Raw genomic sequence first — 17,531 nt, forward strand, 5'->3', positions numbered from 1 at the left:
TGGTTTTCATCCCGGGGTGTGGGCCACCCTCAGGGGGGCACCAGAGATCCCAGGGGGGCCACAAGACCGTCTGCTTTGATGTCACAAGTTGTGAAAATTCTAGGGTTAAAGAGGAGAAAATCCATCCAGTCTGGTCATGCTGAAGTGCCTTTTCAGGTCTATAGTCTTTATATTTACAGACTTTAACAATTTAACAACAAACATCCACTGGTGACCAAAAGCATCTACTGATGTGTGATCTCTGTTGATCCACTAATCCTATTAGTACAAGGAAATAATTGGTGTAAAATGTAGTTTGTCATCGATTCATGCTCCCCCTGGTGTTTGTTAGGAGAAGAAGAAACTGAAATTCAGTTTTCAGCCAAGCAAAATAGTACTTTAACCAGACATCAGTCCACATTTTAGTATTTAATCCATAAAGACCCAAACATCCACGAAAACCAAAATCATCTACTGACCTAAACTGTTTAATACCTGTTGATCCACTAATCCTATCAATACATGTCAGTAATTGGTGTAAAATACAGTTATTCATCTTTTCATGGTCATCAGATCCAAATGGGTCCATCATTTGGACGTTCAGAGGCTCCGTAGTTACCGTGGAAACACTGTTATCTTATATAACATTGATTCACCAGTAAAAGCCATAGAGTAGGATCAATGACAGTGGATGGACACACTGGGTTTATGTTCAGTTAATGAGAGATTTTTTTTCTGAAAAAGTAACTTTTTCTTCAGTTTTCTCTGTTTCTGATACAATAACCCTGAACTTTGAAGTCTGAGCTTTAATGAACATCTACATCACCAGTAAATGAAATACAGGAAAATATGTGATTTTCACTGATAAAGTGCAAAATACAGAGGATAATTTGATAATAAAGGGTGATAAATCACTTAAGAAAGGTCAAATAGAGAGAAAAATTAATTTAGGAACTGCCACAAATGTAACACTGGGTCTTTGTGGTTTAATAGTACAGTATAAAGCACAGATAGACACTTGTTTTTATATTCAGTTATTGATATCTTTGTTGAAAAAGTCCCTTTTTATTCAGTTTACTCTGTTTTGATATTATAACCTTTGAATTTACTTTGAGTTTTCATGAACATCTACGGTAAATATAGGAAATTATATAAGGAAAATACATGTTTTATAGAAATAATGCAAAATACAGGAGATAATATTACAATAAATGGTGATAAATCACTCAAAGAAGGATAAATAGAGACACACTGACACAAAAGTAGCACTGGTTCTTTATGGGTTAAAAAGTTTTAGCTAAATCTACAAGATCCCCTCCTAAAAAAAAAAAAGACATTACAAAAGTGCAGAATTAAAGCTGAGGTAGCACAGACCACCCATGGTAACCACAATCTGATGGCTTTTGGCAGGTGATTTTCTGACACAGTATGTGATTGGTTCCTCCTCTTATAAAACCCTCCCCCTCGGCAGCTCCCATCCTCTCTCCCAGTGGCTCAATGGACGACAGCAGTCCCACGTCCTCCACCTCCGAACCTCTCAGCCCTGAAAGAGCTGGGCCGGGGGGTGAGGTTGGCAAGCAACAGCAGAGGCGGAGGAAGAAGAAGAGGAAGGGCCGTGACGAGGTCTACGACTTCTTGGATAGACAGGAGAATAACGTCGGCCAATCAGACAAGAGTGGGCTGCAGGACAAGGGGGAGCAGGAGGAAGAGGAGGACGAGGACGAGGAGGAGAACTGGGAGTGGGAGATTAGAGAGAGTGGAGGAGGGGGGAGAGTGAGAGGCAGGAAGACTAAGAGTCGGGCCAGACTCCCAGAGGAGTGGGGAGCCCCCCAGCAGCTGGGTGTCCACAGCTGTCCGACTCTGGTCCTCCTGACTCCAAAGCTCTTAAGTCCAGCCCCAGCCTGTTCCACCCACCTCCCCTTCACAAATACCCACCAGTTTCACCAACCACTCCCACGCTAGCCTCGCCACAGATTCATCTCCGCGCTCCTATGAGCCCATGTGTGTAGACGATTCCCCGTTTCCACTAAGAACGGGCAAAAACAACAAGAAGAGAAAGTTCCACCCATCAAACTGAGACTACCATTAGCTCAGCAGCTGCCAGCAGAGGGCAGATGTCAGCGCTAGTTTAGCTTTAATGACAGGAGACAACCTGAGCCCAGTTCCCAGACCTTTTCCTTTCTGGACTCAGTGCTCCAGACCCCTCCAGGCTCCGCACCCGACTCACAGACCACCACCCCTGTCACCAACACCCCCTCCCTTGCCCCACGCCCCTGTCGCGAAGCGACTCTGGCAGAAGCGTCCGTTCCCACAGCCCCACTCTGTTCACCCCCGCTTCCACCAGCCCCTCACCTTTTACCGCGAAACACGACACACCCTCTCCCTCAACTACTGTTGGGTCAGGCCTCAACATCGATGCAAAGCCCTTCATCCCTGCAGCTGCGCTCATGCCCACCACTGCCACCACCGCCCCGCCTCCCCCAGTTCCATCCCTACCCTGCGTTAGTGCGGCGTTCTGCACCGGACCCACCGCCACCGCATCCCCCTCGCCCCTCACTTCCTAGCCCCTGCCACTACCAGCATAGCCTATCCTTTAGCCCAGCCACAGCCACTGCCCCTCCTCGTCACCCCTGCAGCCCCTCCCTCTCACCCTGCACATCAGAGCACCAGGAGTCCTCGTCGCCACTGCTCCCCCCACTGGAAGGTTGGTGAACCTACAGGGAAGATTCCTAATAACAATGGGGCTATACTTGAACTAAAGTCACTGTAGGCTAAGATAGCAGGAAGTAGCTACTATTTGTCTTCCTGTATGCATGGCTATTCGTGCTGATTGAGCACCAGGCTTCAGGCTTGGTGTTTGATCTGTTTTTTTCTTGTTTTTTTTTTTTTTTTTTTTATTGTTATTTTATTGTAATCACCACGGCCTGACAGATAAATATGAAAAAGATCATATTATAGTTTATTTTAATCATATATCTAGACACAAATATATTTTTTTCTTCATAATATAGCTTGAAATGTGCAAAATAAACCATAAATATTTGCTGTCTAGATATAGCACCCGGTATTCTAGACATGATATGTCCTTGTAACTGGGCCGTATTGTAGTTTTATCCCTGCTCTGCCTGCCTCTATGTATTGCTGTTCCATAACATAATTACTGTATGACCTGACCTGCTGCTTCTGACAGCTCGACTGTCTATGCTTGCTCCACGATCTTTCATCTGACTGTCTTGCTGTCTTTGTAACCTCCCGCTATCTCCTTTCTGTCACTAGAATCAAATACATAACCTGGGTCCTTGCAGGGCAAAGATAGTTTAGATAGTTGAAACTGGGAGGGTATAGGGCTGGGCGATATGGAGTAAAATGGTCAAACCACTGGATATCAGTAATTATTATTCTAAATGTCAAATCATTATTTCTTTTTGAGAGTTTTTGAGAAGTGAATGTATTTGTCAATGATAAAAATGAGCCAAAAACAGAACAAAGATGATGAAAAAAAGGTTCATTTGATAAAAGTGCTTTGTTAGTATCTGGTTTCAAGACCTAATTCTTAGTTTTAGTGCAATTAGAGTTTCTTGAACAAGGTGGAAAACAACATAAATCACAGTTAATCGTGGTTTTAAACTCTTTGTTTTATGGTCAGAAACAAGTTAAACCACTGAAACTTTTATATGATTCAATCTTATTGTGTTAATTTCACAATATACACAAAATGATTAAGTAAAACAAGTATTTTTATATTTTATTCCACATTGTTAATCAAATAAAACATCTGTATCCGTACATGTTGTGATATAAAATCACACAGTTGCGTTTCCACAACGAAAAAAAACAATGAAAACACAAAATGACAGTTATCAGGATAATTTTATCGCCCAGCCCTAGGAGAGCATATTCTGGAATTACCTGATTTCTTTACTTATTTGTGATTTCTTGGCTTTTAATTTTCATATCTTTATCACTTTTGTTCCTGATTGTCCCTGTTACGTTCTAAAATATTTAAGGGCAGATTTATATTTCACATTTTTACCACTAATGTTACAGTATCAGCTCGAGGCCCACTCACTAGACTGACCGAAACCCTGGAAGAGATGTAAAAAATCCACCTTAAATTTGTAGTTTTTTGTTTTCTAAGAGCAATAGAGTCTCTTCTTGACTTTTAAATACTCATAAACATTGATCCTGCAATGCAAAGATCCAGTGTCGTTTTCAAGTCGTGTTCAGATCTTTGTTGTAGTTATAATCTTTTGTCTAGAATCCTAAATGAGAAATGAAAGTGCCTCCAGGGGTCAGGGTTTCCCCCAGTGTTATTTTTACAACTGACAGACATTTGTGGCCCTTAAACAAGCAGCAAACGGTCTTTACGTCTCGCGGTCACACTGGGGAAAACCCTCCACCCCTCGTTCCAATGCTTCTTCCTCCTTGTGATGCTGGGTTTGGATCCTGAGCTACATCCCACCGTCTGCTCAGTCAGTCTTTATTTTCACTGATTCTTTCTCTCTGCTTCTCCTGAATTTTTTTTCCAAATACTAAAACCTGACCAGTACTGACGGTTTCTATGGAATGCGCCTTAAATGTTAACGCTTTCATCAGTTTATTAAACTAAACCTTCAAAATCAGGGATGTCAAACTCATTTTAGTTGAGGTTCCACATCAGCGGGACTGATAACAATAGCATAATGACCTATGAATACATTATTACATTATTATTATTACATTATTTTCTGTGTGCAGTTACAGTGTAAATGTTTGTCTTAGTGCAAAAAACGATAAATTATGAAAAATGCTACATTTACCAGCCTATCCTCTCTCAAAAAATGTGAATAACCTGAACCTTTCTGAAGAAAATACAGTGAATTTTAACAATATTATTCCTCACTTTATCATTTACACATGTATATTACAACTTACAGATCACAGTGGATCTGCAAATACACAAAATCATTTAGTAAGAGGCAGAATATTGTTCAGATGTTGGAAATTGGAGTTTGGAACTGAATGAGTTTGACACCCTGAACTGGTAATATCTTCAGTGTAATTTTTGAACTTTGCATATTCATCCCAAGGGCCAGATTGGAACCTTTGTTCCGGCCGGTTTTGGCCCGCGGGCCGTATGTTTGACACCCCTGTTCTAAATGCTGTAGACTGACATGCCAGTGCTTGCTAACAGAGTTACATTCACATGGCCTTGTACCTTCCAGAACTCCTCACATTTTTCACAATGTTTCATTTTGTGGTAGTAGTTTGATGCTGAGATGTTGTTAGGACTGACTTTAATTATCTCTGTGTAACTTAAATGGAGAAAAAAATCTGACCATTACCTTCTCTCTCCCCTTCCCTGTTTCTTTCTTTTCTTTTCTTTTTTTTTTTTTTGTTTTTTTTTTTCATTGCTGCCATTGTGATCATGAACAGCAGGTAAGAACGTTCTTTTCATTCTCTATTTTTTGGCTCTATAGTGTAAATGTAAATGACCAGATTATCTTTGTCTTATACTGTGGGAATCTTGATTGTGAGGTTCAAATAAGATGACATTGCAAGTTGGAGTTCATGCAACAAATGTGATCTAAAGGCCACCCCGATTTTATTTTAGGCAGTGATCACGACAACAAACACCATAAAATTGAACTTCATATCATCACGGAAACATCATTAAATATCATGCATATATGGGAAACATGTTGAATTAATTAGATTTATGTGAATATCATGCTAAACAATCAAATTACACATTCAGTTTCAGGCTCCAAATTCTGTTTTTACAATGATTATCTTCCCTGAGCTTTTAAAAAATCAGACAAAAGCTGAAAATGAGCGAAAACAGTGAATGAGTTGCATTTACAGTTATTATTCTGTCGCAGTTTGACGTGTCCCCAAGTGTCGACAGATGGCTTCACTTGGATGATGCCTATGTTATATTTAACACCACATGCAATCGGTGTGAGACTATTGTCAGTTCAGGGATACGTGTGAGGATACATAATGAATAATATGCCGTCAAGAACCAAAACATAACACAATAAATGCTGGAATCATGTGACTCCGTTTCTTTAGTCTTGTAGATTAAAAAGCTTCCTGCGGTTGTCTCCGTTGCATGGATATAAACTATATGGACAGGAAGTATGTGGACACGTTGAATTCAGGGGTTTCTTTTCTACCAGGGTCTGGGATACAAAACATAATGACAAATGTCAGAATATAGTTTTATATTGGGATAAATAATCATTGCATTGGTTCGTTGGTTCCAAAATGACTCAGAAATGGTTTTTACTTAATTTCTCTCAACATTGATTTTGTTCGGGTTTTTTTTTTTTTTTATCCATGACTATGATTTTAAAGTTCTACCTCTAAATTTCTCAACTATTTTTTCATGCTCTGACTGTGAATAATAATTTTCTACACAACTAATCATCTACTTTCTTCCACCTCTCACTGAGGAAGAAAAATCTACCATTAAACTTAATGTAATTTAACTAATAATTAACTGTAATTTAACTGTACTTTAACAGATGTGTGTTGTCATGTTACAGGAACCATGGAAACCCGTTTAGCAGCAACACTTTAAAGTGCAACAAGTGTATAAAAATCCCACAAATACTGAAAAATATTGGCAATGTATAAAACTACAAGATACATGTACATATACTATTAACTACAACTAAAATATACAAAAAACTAACTATACCACAGATGAAACAAATATATACAACTATAATCAAGTCAGTTTTATTTATAAAAGCACATTTAAAAAAGAACAGACGTTGACCAAAGTGTGGTACAGATTCAAAGATGAAATAGAAATGAAAAAAAAAAACAGAGAATAAATAAAATGAAGTAAAATCGATACACACCAAAATGTCAGTTCTCAGTCCGGTTTAAAAGCCAATGACTACATTTTTTTACTTTTATGTTTATTTTATTAGTTATTTAATGCATAACCATGCATATTTATGAACATGTGTATAAAAATACACCCATGTGAATATGATAGAATTAGTAAAAATAACTACTTTTTCATCTGCAGTCCCTAGGCAAGTGACAGAACAAGACATAACAACAGCCAACATTGATATCACTCGTTCGGTATAAATTATACAAAAAAAAATGTTTAAAAAACTACACGTAATGATGATGACAATGGCAATGATGAAAATGTGTTTTTTAAACGAGTTTTAAAAGATCAACTGTAGGTGTGGTCCTGATATGGCACAGGTGTCAAACTCCGGTATCCTGCATTTTTTAGATCGGGGGTGTCCAATCCTGGTCCTGAGAGTTACTATCCTGCATGTTTTAAATGTGTCCCTCTTCCAACAACCACTGATTCAAATGATTAGCCTATCATCAAGCTCTGCAGAAGCCTGATAACGACCGTTCAGGTGTGCTGGACCAGGATTGGACACCCCTGTTTTAAATATTTCCCTCTTCCAGCCACACCTGATTCAATTAATGGTCAGGTCATCGTCATGCTCTGCAGAAGCCTGATAATGATGTAATGGCTTCCAGGTGTGATGGAAGAGGGAGACATCAAAAACATGCAGGATACCAGCCCTCAAGGACCAGAGTTTGACACCCCTGTGATATGGACTGGTAGGCTGTTCCATAGTTTAGGAGCACTTACAGAAAAGCCCTGCCCGTGCTGCAGTCTGGACCTTGGAACAATCAGGAGCATCTGGTCAGCTGACCTCAGTGAACGAGAAGGCATGCGCACAATTAAAAGGTCAGAGAGTTAAGAAGGCGCCAACCTCTCTAATGACTTAAAACGACAGTAAATCTTAAACAATTCTAAAAGGAAACAGGAATCAGTGTAGAGAGGCTAAAACAGGTGTAATATGGTCTCGCTTATGTGTGTCAGGATCTATTATAGTATAATACAGGGTGCCCAAAAAATTGCACTCATTTCATCACCTACTAATTTCTTGAAAATTTGTTTGTTCTTTTTGCTCAAATCAGTGTAATATTTTTTATTGTTCTGCTTTCAGGAATAGGACATGCCGTTTACTGCCAAATGGAAAGGTGTTTATGAACTGAAGTACGCCCCAACTCAGTCAAATGTGGATGTGCAATGTGAATTTGTTAGTCACAAGTGGTGCAACATTGAACATTTGTAATAACTTGGAACATTATAAAATTACCATCCCCCAAAATTTTTGTTTAAATTTTGCTGAATAAAACATTTATGTCCAAAATAAATCCTATTAAGTGTCATTTCTCCTCACCACGTATTCACTCCAGATATGGACATCTCAAATGATGTCCATTTTTTGGGACACCCTGTATATATATTATAGTAAAGATATATACACAGTACTAGGATATGGACAATATTGATGTTTTTATCTCAAAACTGCACGAACAGGAATCTTACAGCTGTAGACATGATGTGTCCCAATATTTTTGTCCATATAGTTCATAATATTATTGTTTTGTATCCCAGACCCCGTTAGAAAAGAAACACCTTTTTTTTTTTTTACCTGTCCCAGTACTTTTGTCCATATAGTGTATTTTTACTCCATGTAGGGTGTTTTTATTGCAGCAGTTACAAAATTCACTGGATGTGATAAATGGGAGTTATTAAGATCCTAGTGCTAATGGTGCTTATGATTATTTCCAAACAGAGGCACCAGTCTAGAAGAAATGGAGCTTTTAATATGTATTACCTGTTAAAATGGATCACTAAGGTTACAGTTGTTTTTTTTATCATCTTATTGTCAGTGTGTGTTGCTGTCGCTGCCTTTCACCACAATGCCTTTTACATAAATCTCAACAGTCAGTGTGTTGAAACTTGTGTCATTTCCCATCACATTCACTGACTCCTACTGTTTCTGTTTATACCAGAGCGTGTTCTAATTGAGACATATTTGATATATTACTGTTTTATTTTATCCAGGTTGTTTCTACACAGACATAAATCTAACTTTGGGACCCGGTATGAAAGTTTTATAAGTAAATCCATCTTGTGTCGCTTTGCAGATTTGATATTTATGAAGAAATGAGGCCGTTTTTTAAATTGTGTTCCCAGTTAAAATAAGATGTTGGCTATGAACTGCAGGTGGGTCACATGTCCGCAGAGCACTGAAGCGGCTGTTGCAGAGATGATTTGACCTCATATGTGGCTTATTTCTGAACATATTGCTTCTTGTTGGGTTTATTTCAGCAGTGTGGCTGTAAAACTTGTTTTTCAACTTAAACTGTTACTGAATTTCATTCGGTTATCGGTGAGTTTGAGGCTTTCTACACATTTGCTTTTGTTCTATTATTCTGTCAGTGCATTTATTTTTATCTTTTATTTCTATTTATAAATCAGCGATCTGCCTGCATATCCATGTTTTCTCTCTCTCATGCATTATTGATGCCTACAAATATTTCACATCCTTATATAAAACGAGGATGCACTCAGGTTTTTCTGTGTGTGTGGGGCCTTGAAAATACAGAAAAACTATCCGTCACACCTGTGTTGATCCGTATTCGTTTACCGTGGCTGTAAATGTGTTGGAAGGAGGTGAAATGTGGAAGGAAACACACAAACATGAGAAGCATCGACCTGGATTTGTCCTTGAGGTTGACTCTGAGTCCAAGTGATTGGTATAAATTGAGATAATCACCAGAGACCTGAGTGTGTGTTGTGGTTGGCAGATGGATGATCATGCTGCTGGTGTAAGCCTCGCTTGTTGGCTCCCCCTGGTGTTTGGTAGGAGAACAAGAAAGTGAAATTCAATGTTCAGTCAAGCATAATATTTTAACTCATGGGTGGGCAATTAAGTTTCCTATGGGGCCGCATGAGAAACTTTGGCAGTTGTTAAGGGCCGGATCAATACACTTGCAGCTCTGCTTAAAATATCTCTCTCTCTAAATATATATATATATATATACTTAATATAAAAAACAGCTTTGTTCCTGTCTCCATCACTGAGCTCAATAAGAAATAGTGACATTGCACTTTATTTACTTATTTAGGTATTTATTCTGTTTCTTTGCTCTATTTATTATTATTGTGACTTCTAATTTTTAATTTGATGTTGTTATCCTGGTTTTATCTCAGAGACTGTTTTATCTTCTTGAGGTTTTTATTGTGATTTATTCCATCTTGTTTGTATTTATTTCATCTTATTTATTATTTTATCCTTTTACTTATCCATGTTTCTATACTGATGAATGGTGGAACACTAAGCACTTTTTGTCTCGACACGATCAAGTACCTGCCGAACAGGTTCTATGTGTGTTTTGTTGTAATGCCAAATGCAGTCACTCTGTCTGTCAAACAAATCTACCCACGGGTATAAATAAAGTAACCTTGAACAGTAAATGCAACAATACAATAATAAAATGAAAATGTGCAGCACAGAATACAACTATTTAATGAATTTTCATAAAAACACTTTCGAAAATATGCAAAACCAGCTCCACATTATCTTCAAATGAAAAACTATAAATGCATCCAGCTTTATTTGTTTACATATCTCAGTTCCTTTTCTTTTCTTTACCTCTGATTTAAGTAAAGAATACTTACAAGTTCATGTCTTGTTAAAAAACTCTACATTCGGAATCAATCTTTCTTTTTTGGCATTAGCTGACATCTTCATGGGCTGAAACTGACCAACAAACCAATCAGTGCATAAGCTTTATGCTAAGTACAGAAAGAACGTGTGAGAAAACGTTCATTTAGCAGATCCCTCTAAGTAAAAGCAGTGGCTGTTTTAACCAGACATCCATCCACAGTTAAGTATTTAACCCATAAAGAACCAAAAATCCACAAAGACCAAAACCATCTACTGAACTAATATGTCAAATACCTGTTGATCCACTAATTCTATCATATACTGTATGTAAATAATTGGTGTAAATACAGTTCTTCATCTTTTCATGGTCATCAGATATGACCCATTTGGATATTCAGAGGCTCCGTAGTTACCATGGAAACGCCGTCATCTTCTACAATATTGATTCACCAGTAAAACCCATGGAGTTGGGTCAATGACAGTGGATGGACACACTGGGTTTATGTTCAGTTAATGACAGATTTTCGTGAAAACGTCACTTTGTCTTCAGTTTTCCCTCTTTTGATATAATAACATTTGAATTTACTCTGAGCTTTAATGAACGTCTACGTGATCAATGAATTAAATATGAATGAATTAAATATATATGATTTTCACTGGAAAAAATGCAAAAAAAAGAGAAGATAGTGTTACAGTAAATGATGATAAATCACTTAAACAGGTTAAATATGAATTCATTTGGGAACTGCCACAAAAGCAGCACTGGGTCCTTACTGGTTAATGTTTATAGTTATTTATTTATTTTTTATTTATTTATTTTGAGACTTAGGAACAATTAATATTGTTCCTCCTTTTAATAAACATAAACACTGCTAACACAACCGAGAAAGTGCACATAAATGCAAACTGTACCACATTTGACTGGGCTTACCAGAGTTTTTCATGTCAAGACCCAAAACAAGAATTTTTCTCATCACCTGTGGACAAAACACATCATGAATCAATCTTTATTTTTACTCTGAAAGCCTGCTTTTAAATTTTTTGTCTTTTTTTTTTTTACTTTTACTTTGGTTTAAACTTGTTTCTTTAACATTGTTTAGTCTTTTTTTTCTATTTTATGCATTTTTTTTGTTGTCATGTCTCTTTACGTTATATTCATCCTGTTATTTTTGTCTTTTTTCATCATTTTTCTTATATCTAACTGATGCTTCCACTGCATTTCACAGAGCTCAACATTCATACTTCATTCTTCCACTTTTCTGCTGTTATAATAAGGAAAATGCTTTCACATATTATTACTATATATTTTCCTCTCCCAGTAAAAAGAGCTCTGTGACCCATTTTGGCCCTGATCCTAAATCTGGAAACACATGATTTGACCTTTAACTTATTTAATTTTCTATACAGACTATCAGCAAGTTGTTGAGTTGCTTCATTGTGAATCTAATTTCCTCTAGATTATTATCTAATATTATCTAATTGCTTCAGCCATGACAGTGCATTTTTAAAATCTAATATAATGATGATAATTTGGAGCAGGAAAAGTCATCAGTCAGTTGTCAGGCGATATTATCGATGCCTGTTCCCACAAATTAATCTATTTTTTCTGATTAATTAATCTTCTACTGTATAAACCCAAATACCTGTTGAATTGAACATGTAGTTAAGCCTTAAATTGATAAACCCGAATCACTGCTTTATCAGACTAATTATAAAAATGTAGGTGGAAGTGAGTTATGTTATTTTTCATATTGTAGAAGTTTAGTATTAGGTATCGGCCAAAATCAGATCCAACTTCTGCCAAGACCAATAGTTTGATTAATCTGCGTCAAATTTTAATCCAGAGGTGTCAAACTCATTTTAATTCAGGTTCCACTTTCAGCCCAATTTGATCTCAACTGGGCCAGACCAATAAAATAATAACATAATAACCTATAAATAATGACAACTATAGGGTTTTTTCTTTGTTTTAGTGCAGTAAAAAATGTTAAATTATGAAATATTTCCATTTATAAACTATCCTTTCACAAAATATGTGAATAAACTCAAAAAACTGAACTTTTGTTACAAAAGTAATGCCACTTTAACAACATTGTGCCTCAAAGTTTCACTTTTACACAAACATTTGGTAACAGGTTGTTAAAATTTTGGAGCTAAAATAAGAACAGTTCCTACAATATTGTGTCTCAGCTTATACAGTCGTGAAAAAAAATGATTAGACCACCCTTGTTTTCTTCAGTTTCTTGTTCATTTTAATGCCTGGTCCAACTAAAGGTCCATTTGTTTGGACAAATATAATGATAACAACAAAAATAGGTCATAGTAGTTTAATTTCAGAGCTGATACCTATCCATTTTCCATGTTTTCTGTTCTGTCTGCACTGCAAAAATCTAAATCTTACCAAGTGTATTTTTCTCATTTCCAGTCATAATAATAATATAATAATAATAATAATAATAATAATAATAAAAAAATTGCATTTATAAAGCACTTTTCATTTGGCGGAATCTCAAAGTGCTACAGAGAGAAGACAGTTCAATAAAAAATAAAACATTAAGAATAAAAGACTAAGCAAATAAAAAATAAAACACAGCGTCATGATGGGCTGTGATTAATTCAAGCAAAAAAATCTGCCAATGGAACAAGTGAAAATTATTTTGGTAAGATATCTTGAAATAAGATTTTCCAGATCTATTGTCTAAAAATAAGTTCTTATATCTCACTGAAAAGTTACTCTTTAGGTGATTATGTCTTATTTTAAGTGTGATGAGATATTTGGACTAGAAATGAGAGAAATAGACTTGGTAAGATTTAGATTTTTCCCAGTGTGTTTTAGTCACATGATACACACAGGAGTATTTGATTGCATAACCATTATTTTGATGACTTTTGATGGTCTAATAATTGTATATCTACAAATACACTAAACCTTTAGTAACAGGCAGAATATTGGTAAAAATGCCCGAAGTTTTCTGTAGACATTTCAGTTTGTTCATATTTTTCAGGTTATTCACATTTATTGTTAAAGGATAGTTTGTAAATGTAAATATTTTCATGTATTTCATGCATGTTGACCCCCCTGGTTTAATCTGTATGCTTTTCTGCAAAATGAGGTTGAAGGGATTTCTCAGTACAGTTAAAGTATTTGATTAAACCATGACTTTTTAAAGATTTTTTTTTCCTTTAGAAATGATGAGCAGTTACTGTAGATTCATCCCTGGTTCATCATGTTCTTTCAAGTGACTCTCTCCAGATAATAATAAAACATTGCCCTTGACAGCTGTTCATTCAACATGGCTGAATTACAGGTAATTCTGTTCTTGTTATGTCTGTTTGGGCTTTTGTGCTCTTAAACTGTGCTTTTTATATGGTACTACAGGCCACATTCACAGCAGGTGAGCCGTTATTTGTACAGTTTGTGTGTCTGTTGGTGTTGTCAGGGATATGTGTTAGAACATCTGGATATTAATACTGAAACTTTGCTAAAGCATTAATTCAAATGAAGCATCAGGGCTAGGACTTCGCAGTTTGTGTCTTTGGTTCTGACCATAAGATGTGGTATCTGTCCAGATGCTTGAGTTCATACTGGGCAGGGGGGTCAAACTCATTTAAGTTCAGGGACCACATTCAGCCCAATATGATCTTAAGTGGGTCAGACCAGTAAAAAAGTGAAAAAAGTTAAATTACATAATGAAAATGTTTACATCTACAATCTGTCATTTAAAATGGGAATAACATGAAAAACCTGAAAGATCTAAAGAAAAATATTTTGCCTCTTTATTGTTTACACGTGAATTACAACAACAGATCACAGTGGATCAACAAATACAGAAAACATTTAATAACATATAAGAATAATAAGAAAGGTTGAATATAGAAAAAAAAAATAGTGTGGAACCGCCACAAAAGTAGCACTGGGCTTTTCTGGATTAATCACACATAAATACCAGTATTGAGGCACAATCATTAGCTTAGCTTTACTGAGGATGTCGAATTCTTCTGTGGTCTAATTGCATCATAGCATCAAATTCATCTGACTGTATCATCATGTCTGCGTTCCTCGCACCCGAGTTTATCACATCGGAGTCTGTGGACAGGTGTTATAATTGAACCACCTTGTTTTCATGTGATGTAAGAGACTTTTTGCTCCGAAATGTGTCGGTGTCAGTTAATTTCCAGTGTCTCTGCCAGTGTATTAGGCAGAAATGGAGGAACAGGGTGTGTAATAAAAAAACAGGGTGTGTAATATTCCAGCGGGCATAAAAGTGACATACGTCATGGAATATATTGTCAGATCCTGTTCATTACACAAACAACATTTGAACATCTTAGAATATTTATTCAACCATGTACAAATGTGCAAAAATAGTATAGACATAAATAATAGAATAATAAAATAAGGGGAAAATAATAAAATTCTATTCACTTTTCAGTGACTAGGTGTACAAATTAAGTGTAAATTGATATAAGATGGAGATGACTAGTATAAATGTTATATTAGTCAGATTACACACGGCACAGTATGGACATGATTGGTTCATGTGATGCACTTTTCCACCAACAGAAATGCGGTGATCTTTTTTCATGTAAACACTTCCTGCTTGCAAGAAATTTCCTTAGAAGCCCATTTTTACCGTCTCTACCTGCCTGAACACACACCAAACGTAATGACACTATTGCCAAAAAATTCTGTTTTTGTAGTGTCTCATAACTTTGGTTTTCCGTGTGCTTTAACACCATTGACTTCACAGGATTAGCTTGACATCTGCACTTTACACACTAATTGAAACAGAGGCTCTGTCTTGCTGCCACATCATCTTAAATCACACGTCACCGATGCGTCCAGGGACACCGTAAGCCTGGACTTTGTATTTACTAAAATTCTTTAATTACAATGGACTTAAGTGATTTCAATTTTATTCCATTACTATAAAATGTTAAGTATATTCTACTAATTTTTAGACATCGGTGAAAGTACAAAAAAGTTTAAGTTGTATGGATTTAAATTAGTAAGTTTTAGTCATGACCACACCTTTTTATCTCTGCATTGCATTGTGGGTATTGGGCATGTTGTTGAAAATGTGTTATTTTAATGTGCAGGGTTCAGCGGGGTTGTGGTGTTGTGTTAATTTGGACTTAATGTGTGTATGGTATGTTTATGGCCTTTTTGTGTTTGTTTTTGTATTTTTGTAGAGCTGCACCATGAGTCAGAGCCATAGGAAGAACACTGGCTTTCCTGTTCATCTGTGACTGTTTATGTTTAAGGAAATTTTTGCTTTATCAAATTAATAGCACTTCCTGTACTGGTATATTGCAATGAGCTAACTTCTTGTTCAACTTCCATCCATGCTACAATATATTAAGTTTAATAATTAAACAAAGCAATTTTTAGTGTAAAAGATTTAAATTTAAATCAACTTGGAATTGAGTACAATGAGCTGATGACATTACCATAAGTTAATGATTATACACAGCAATCTATATTGTAACACATTTTAAGTTAAATTAACTTGGCATTTAGTGTGTTGTACTTAAAATAGCAATTCCATTCAAATCAAGCATTTAAGTTTAATACACTCAAGTTTTCATTACTCATTATTTAAATTTTTTAAGGCAACCGGTTTACTCAAATTTTTTAAATAAACTCAACTTATCTGGTCTTACAGTGTAGAGTTAATTGATGATTCACTTAATTTTTGTGAAAAATTGATGGATTTAGCCAAAATTAGGCTGTGACGAGGTTAGAGAACAATATATTGATAATCAGCATGGCTTTGAGCAAGACCTGCACCATTTTTTGGCCATGCTTTTCGAAAATTAACGGGTGGACGGCATATATCTTTACTGTCCAAGAGCTGACTGGTGTGGTTCCGGTTTAATCAACGTCTGTACCGTACAGAAGCATGTGTTTGTGTGTGTGACTCGTTCCTTTGTGTGTCTCAGACGGGGTGAATTCCAGTTGGTGCGTGCACCTCAGTCTCTCAGACATTAGGATGCTCACTTGTCAGAGGATTCATTTAATTTCCCTGCGTGTGACGGTAGCTCATCCCTGTGTGATACCAGCGCCTGTTGGGCTACCTCAAACCATCTTTACCTCCTTAATTTTCCATTAGAGCTGTATTTTCCTCCCTGACATCTGTCTCCCTGTTGTTCTGTCATCTTCCTCGTGCCTGTCTGTCCATCTCCTCCATCCACATTTCTGTCTTCTATACATGTTTTCACATCTGTCGACTCCAGAATAGTTGAAAGGTATATCTGCCGCTTCTGGTTTTCTTGCCAAACCCAGCTTGAAACTGTAAATTGCAGTGTAGAGGCAGCTAGAAGTTTCTTATCCTCTCTTCTTTGCAGTGTTTTAGGTCGTGAAATGAGGGTTTTTTCCTGATTTTAACGAGATTTGGACCCACATTTTTGCTCTGATCATATATCAGCTCTAATTAAACACTGTAGGTGGGTCCAAAGAGACACCCAGACTGGATTAAAGCCACTAGAGCAAGAAGTTGGCTAGTATAGAGGTTTTGGGATTTATTTATTGCCTCTTGTCCTCCTTTTCCTCCTCCCTTCACCACGGCCTCTATGTTTATCTCTGCCCCACTTTTCTGTCTGGTTCAGTGTTTTTTTTTTTGCTTCTTTTTTTTCCCTCTATCATCAGTCTTAGTTTCATCTGTTGCCCTTGGTCGTCTGTCATCTCTATGCATTCCCTCTTTTTCCGTCTGTTTCTTTTACCCCACTCTTTTGCCCTTCCTCCCCCGTCCCTCCATCCTCCTTCTCTTTGCCCTTTCCGTCTCCTCCATCGACATCACGTCTCCCCTTCTCCTCCACAGACTCCCTGTGCTGCGGCACCGTAATAATCACTGCATCGGCGACTGAAGGGGGGGGGGGATGTTGTGGGGGGTATTAGTGAGAGAAAGAAGTATGCGGGGGGGGGGGGGGGGGGGCGTTGTCACGGAGACATGGGAGGCGGTTGCCATAGAAACAAGCGACTCTGCGAGTGAGGGATGGAGGGATATAGAAGGGGTGGACTGGGTGTGACAGCCAGTGAGGTCGAAAGTAAAAATA

At 37.0% G+C, this 17,531-nt stretch overlaps 1 protein-coding gene across 1 annotated transcript in view; it reads left to right on the forward strand.

Annotated features, from left to right (window-relative positions):
* LOC115437433 (formin-like protein 8) overlaps positions 1-2,691 on the forward strand; it is a 67,851-nt gene extending 65,160 nt beyond the window's left edge. The window contains exons 6-7 of the mRNA XM_030160651.1: positions 1,451-1,867; positions 2,171-2,691. Coding sequence (XP_030016511.1) covers positions 1,451-1,867; positions 2,171-2,691 — 938 coding nt within the window. The remainder of the gene's footprint in view (positions 1-1,450; positions 1,868-2,170) is intronic.
* Positions 2,692-17,531: the final 14,840 nt, after the last annotated feature.

This window comes from Sphaeramia orbicularis, chromosome 17, assembly GCF_902148855.1.
Source record: "Sphaeramia orbicularis chromosome 17, fSphaOr1.1, whole genome shotgun sequence".
Lineage (NCBI taxonomy): Eukaryota > Metazoa > Chordata > Actinopteri > Kurtiformes > Apogonidae > Sphaeramia > Sphaeramia orbicularis.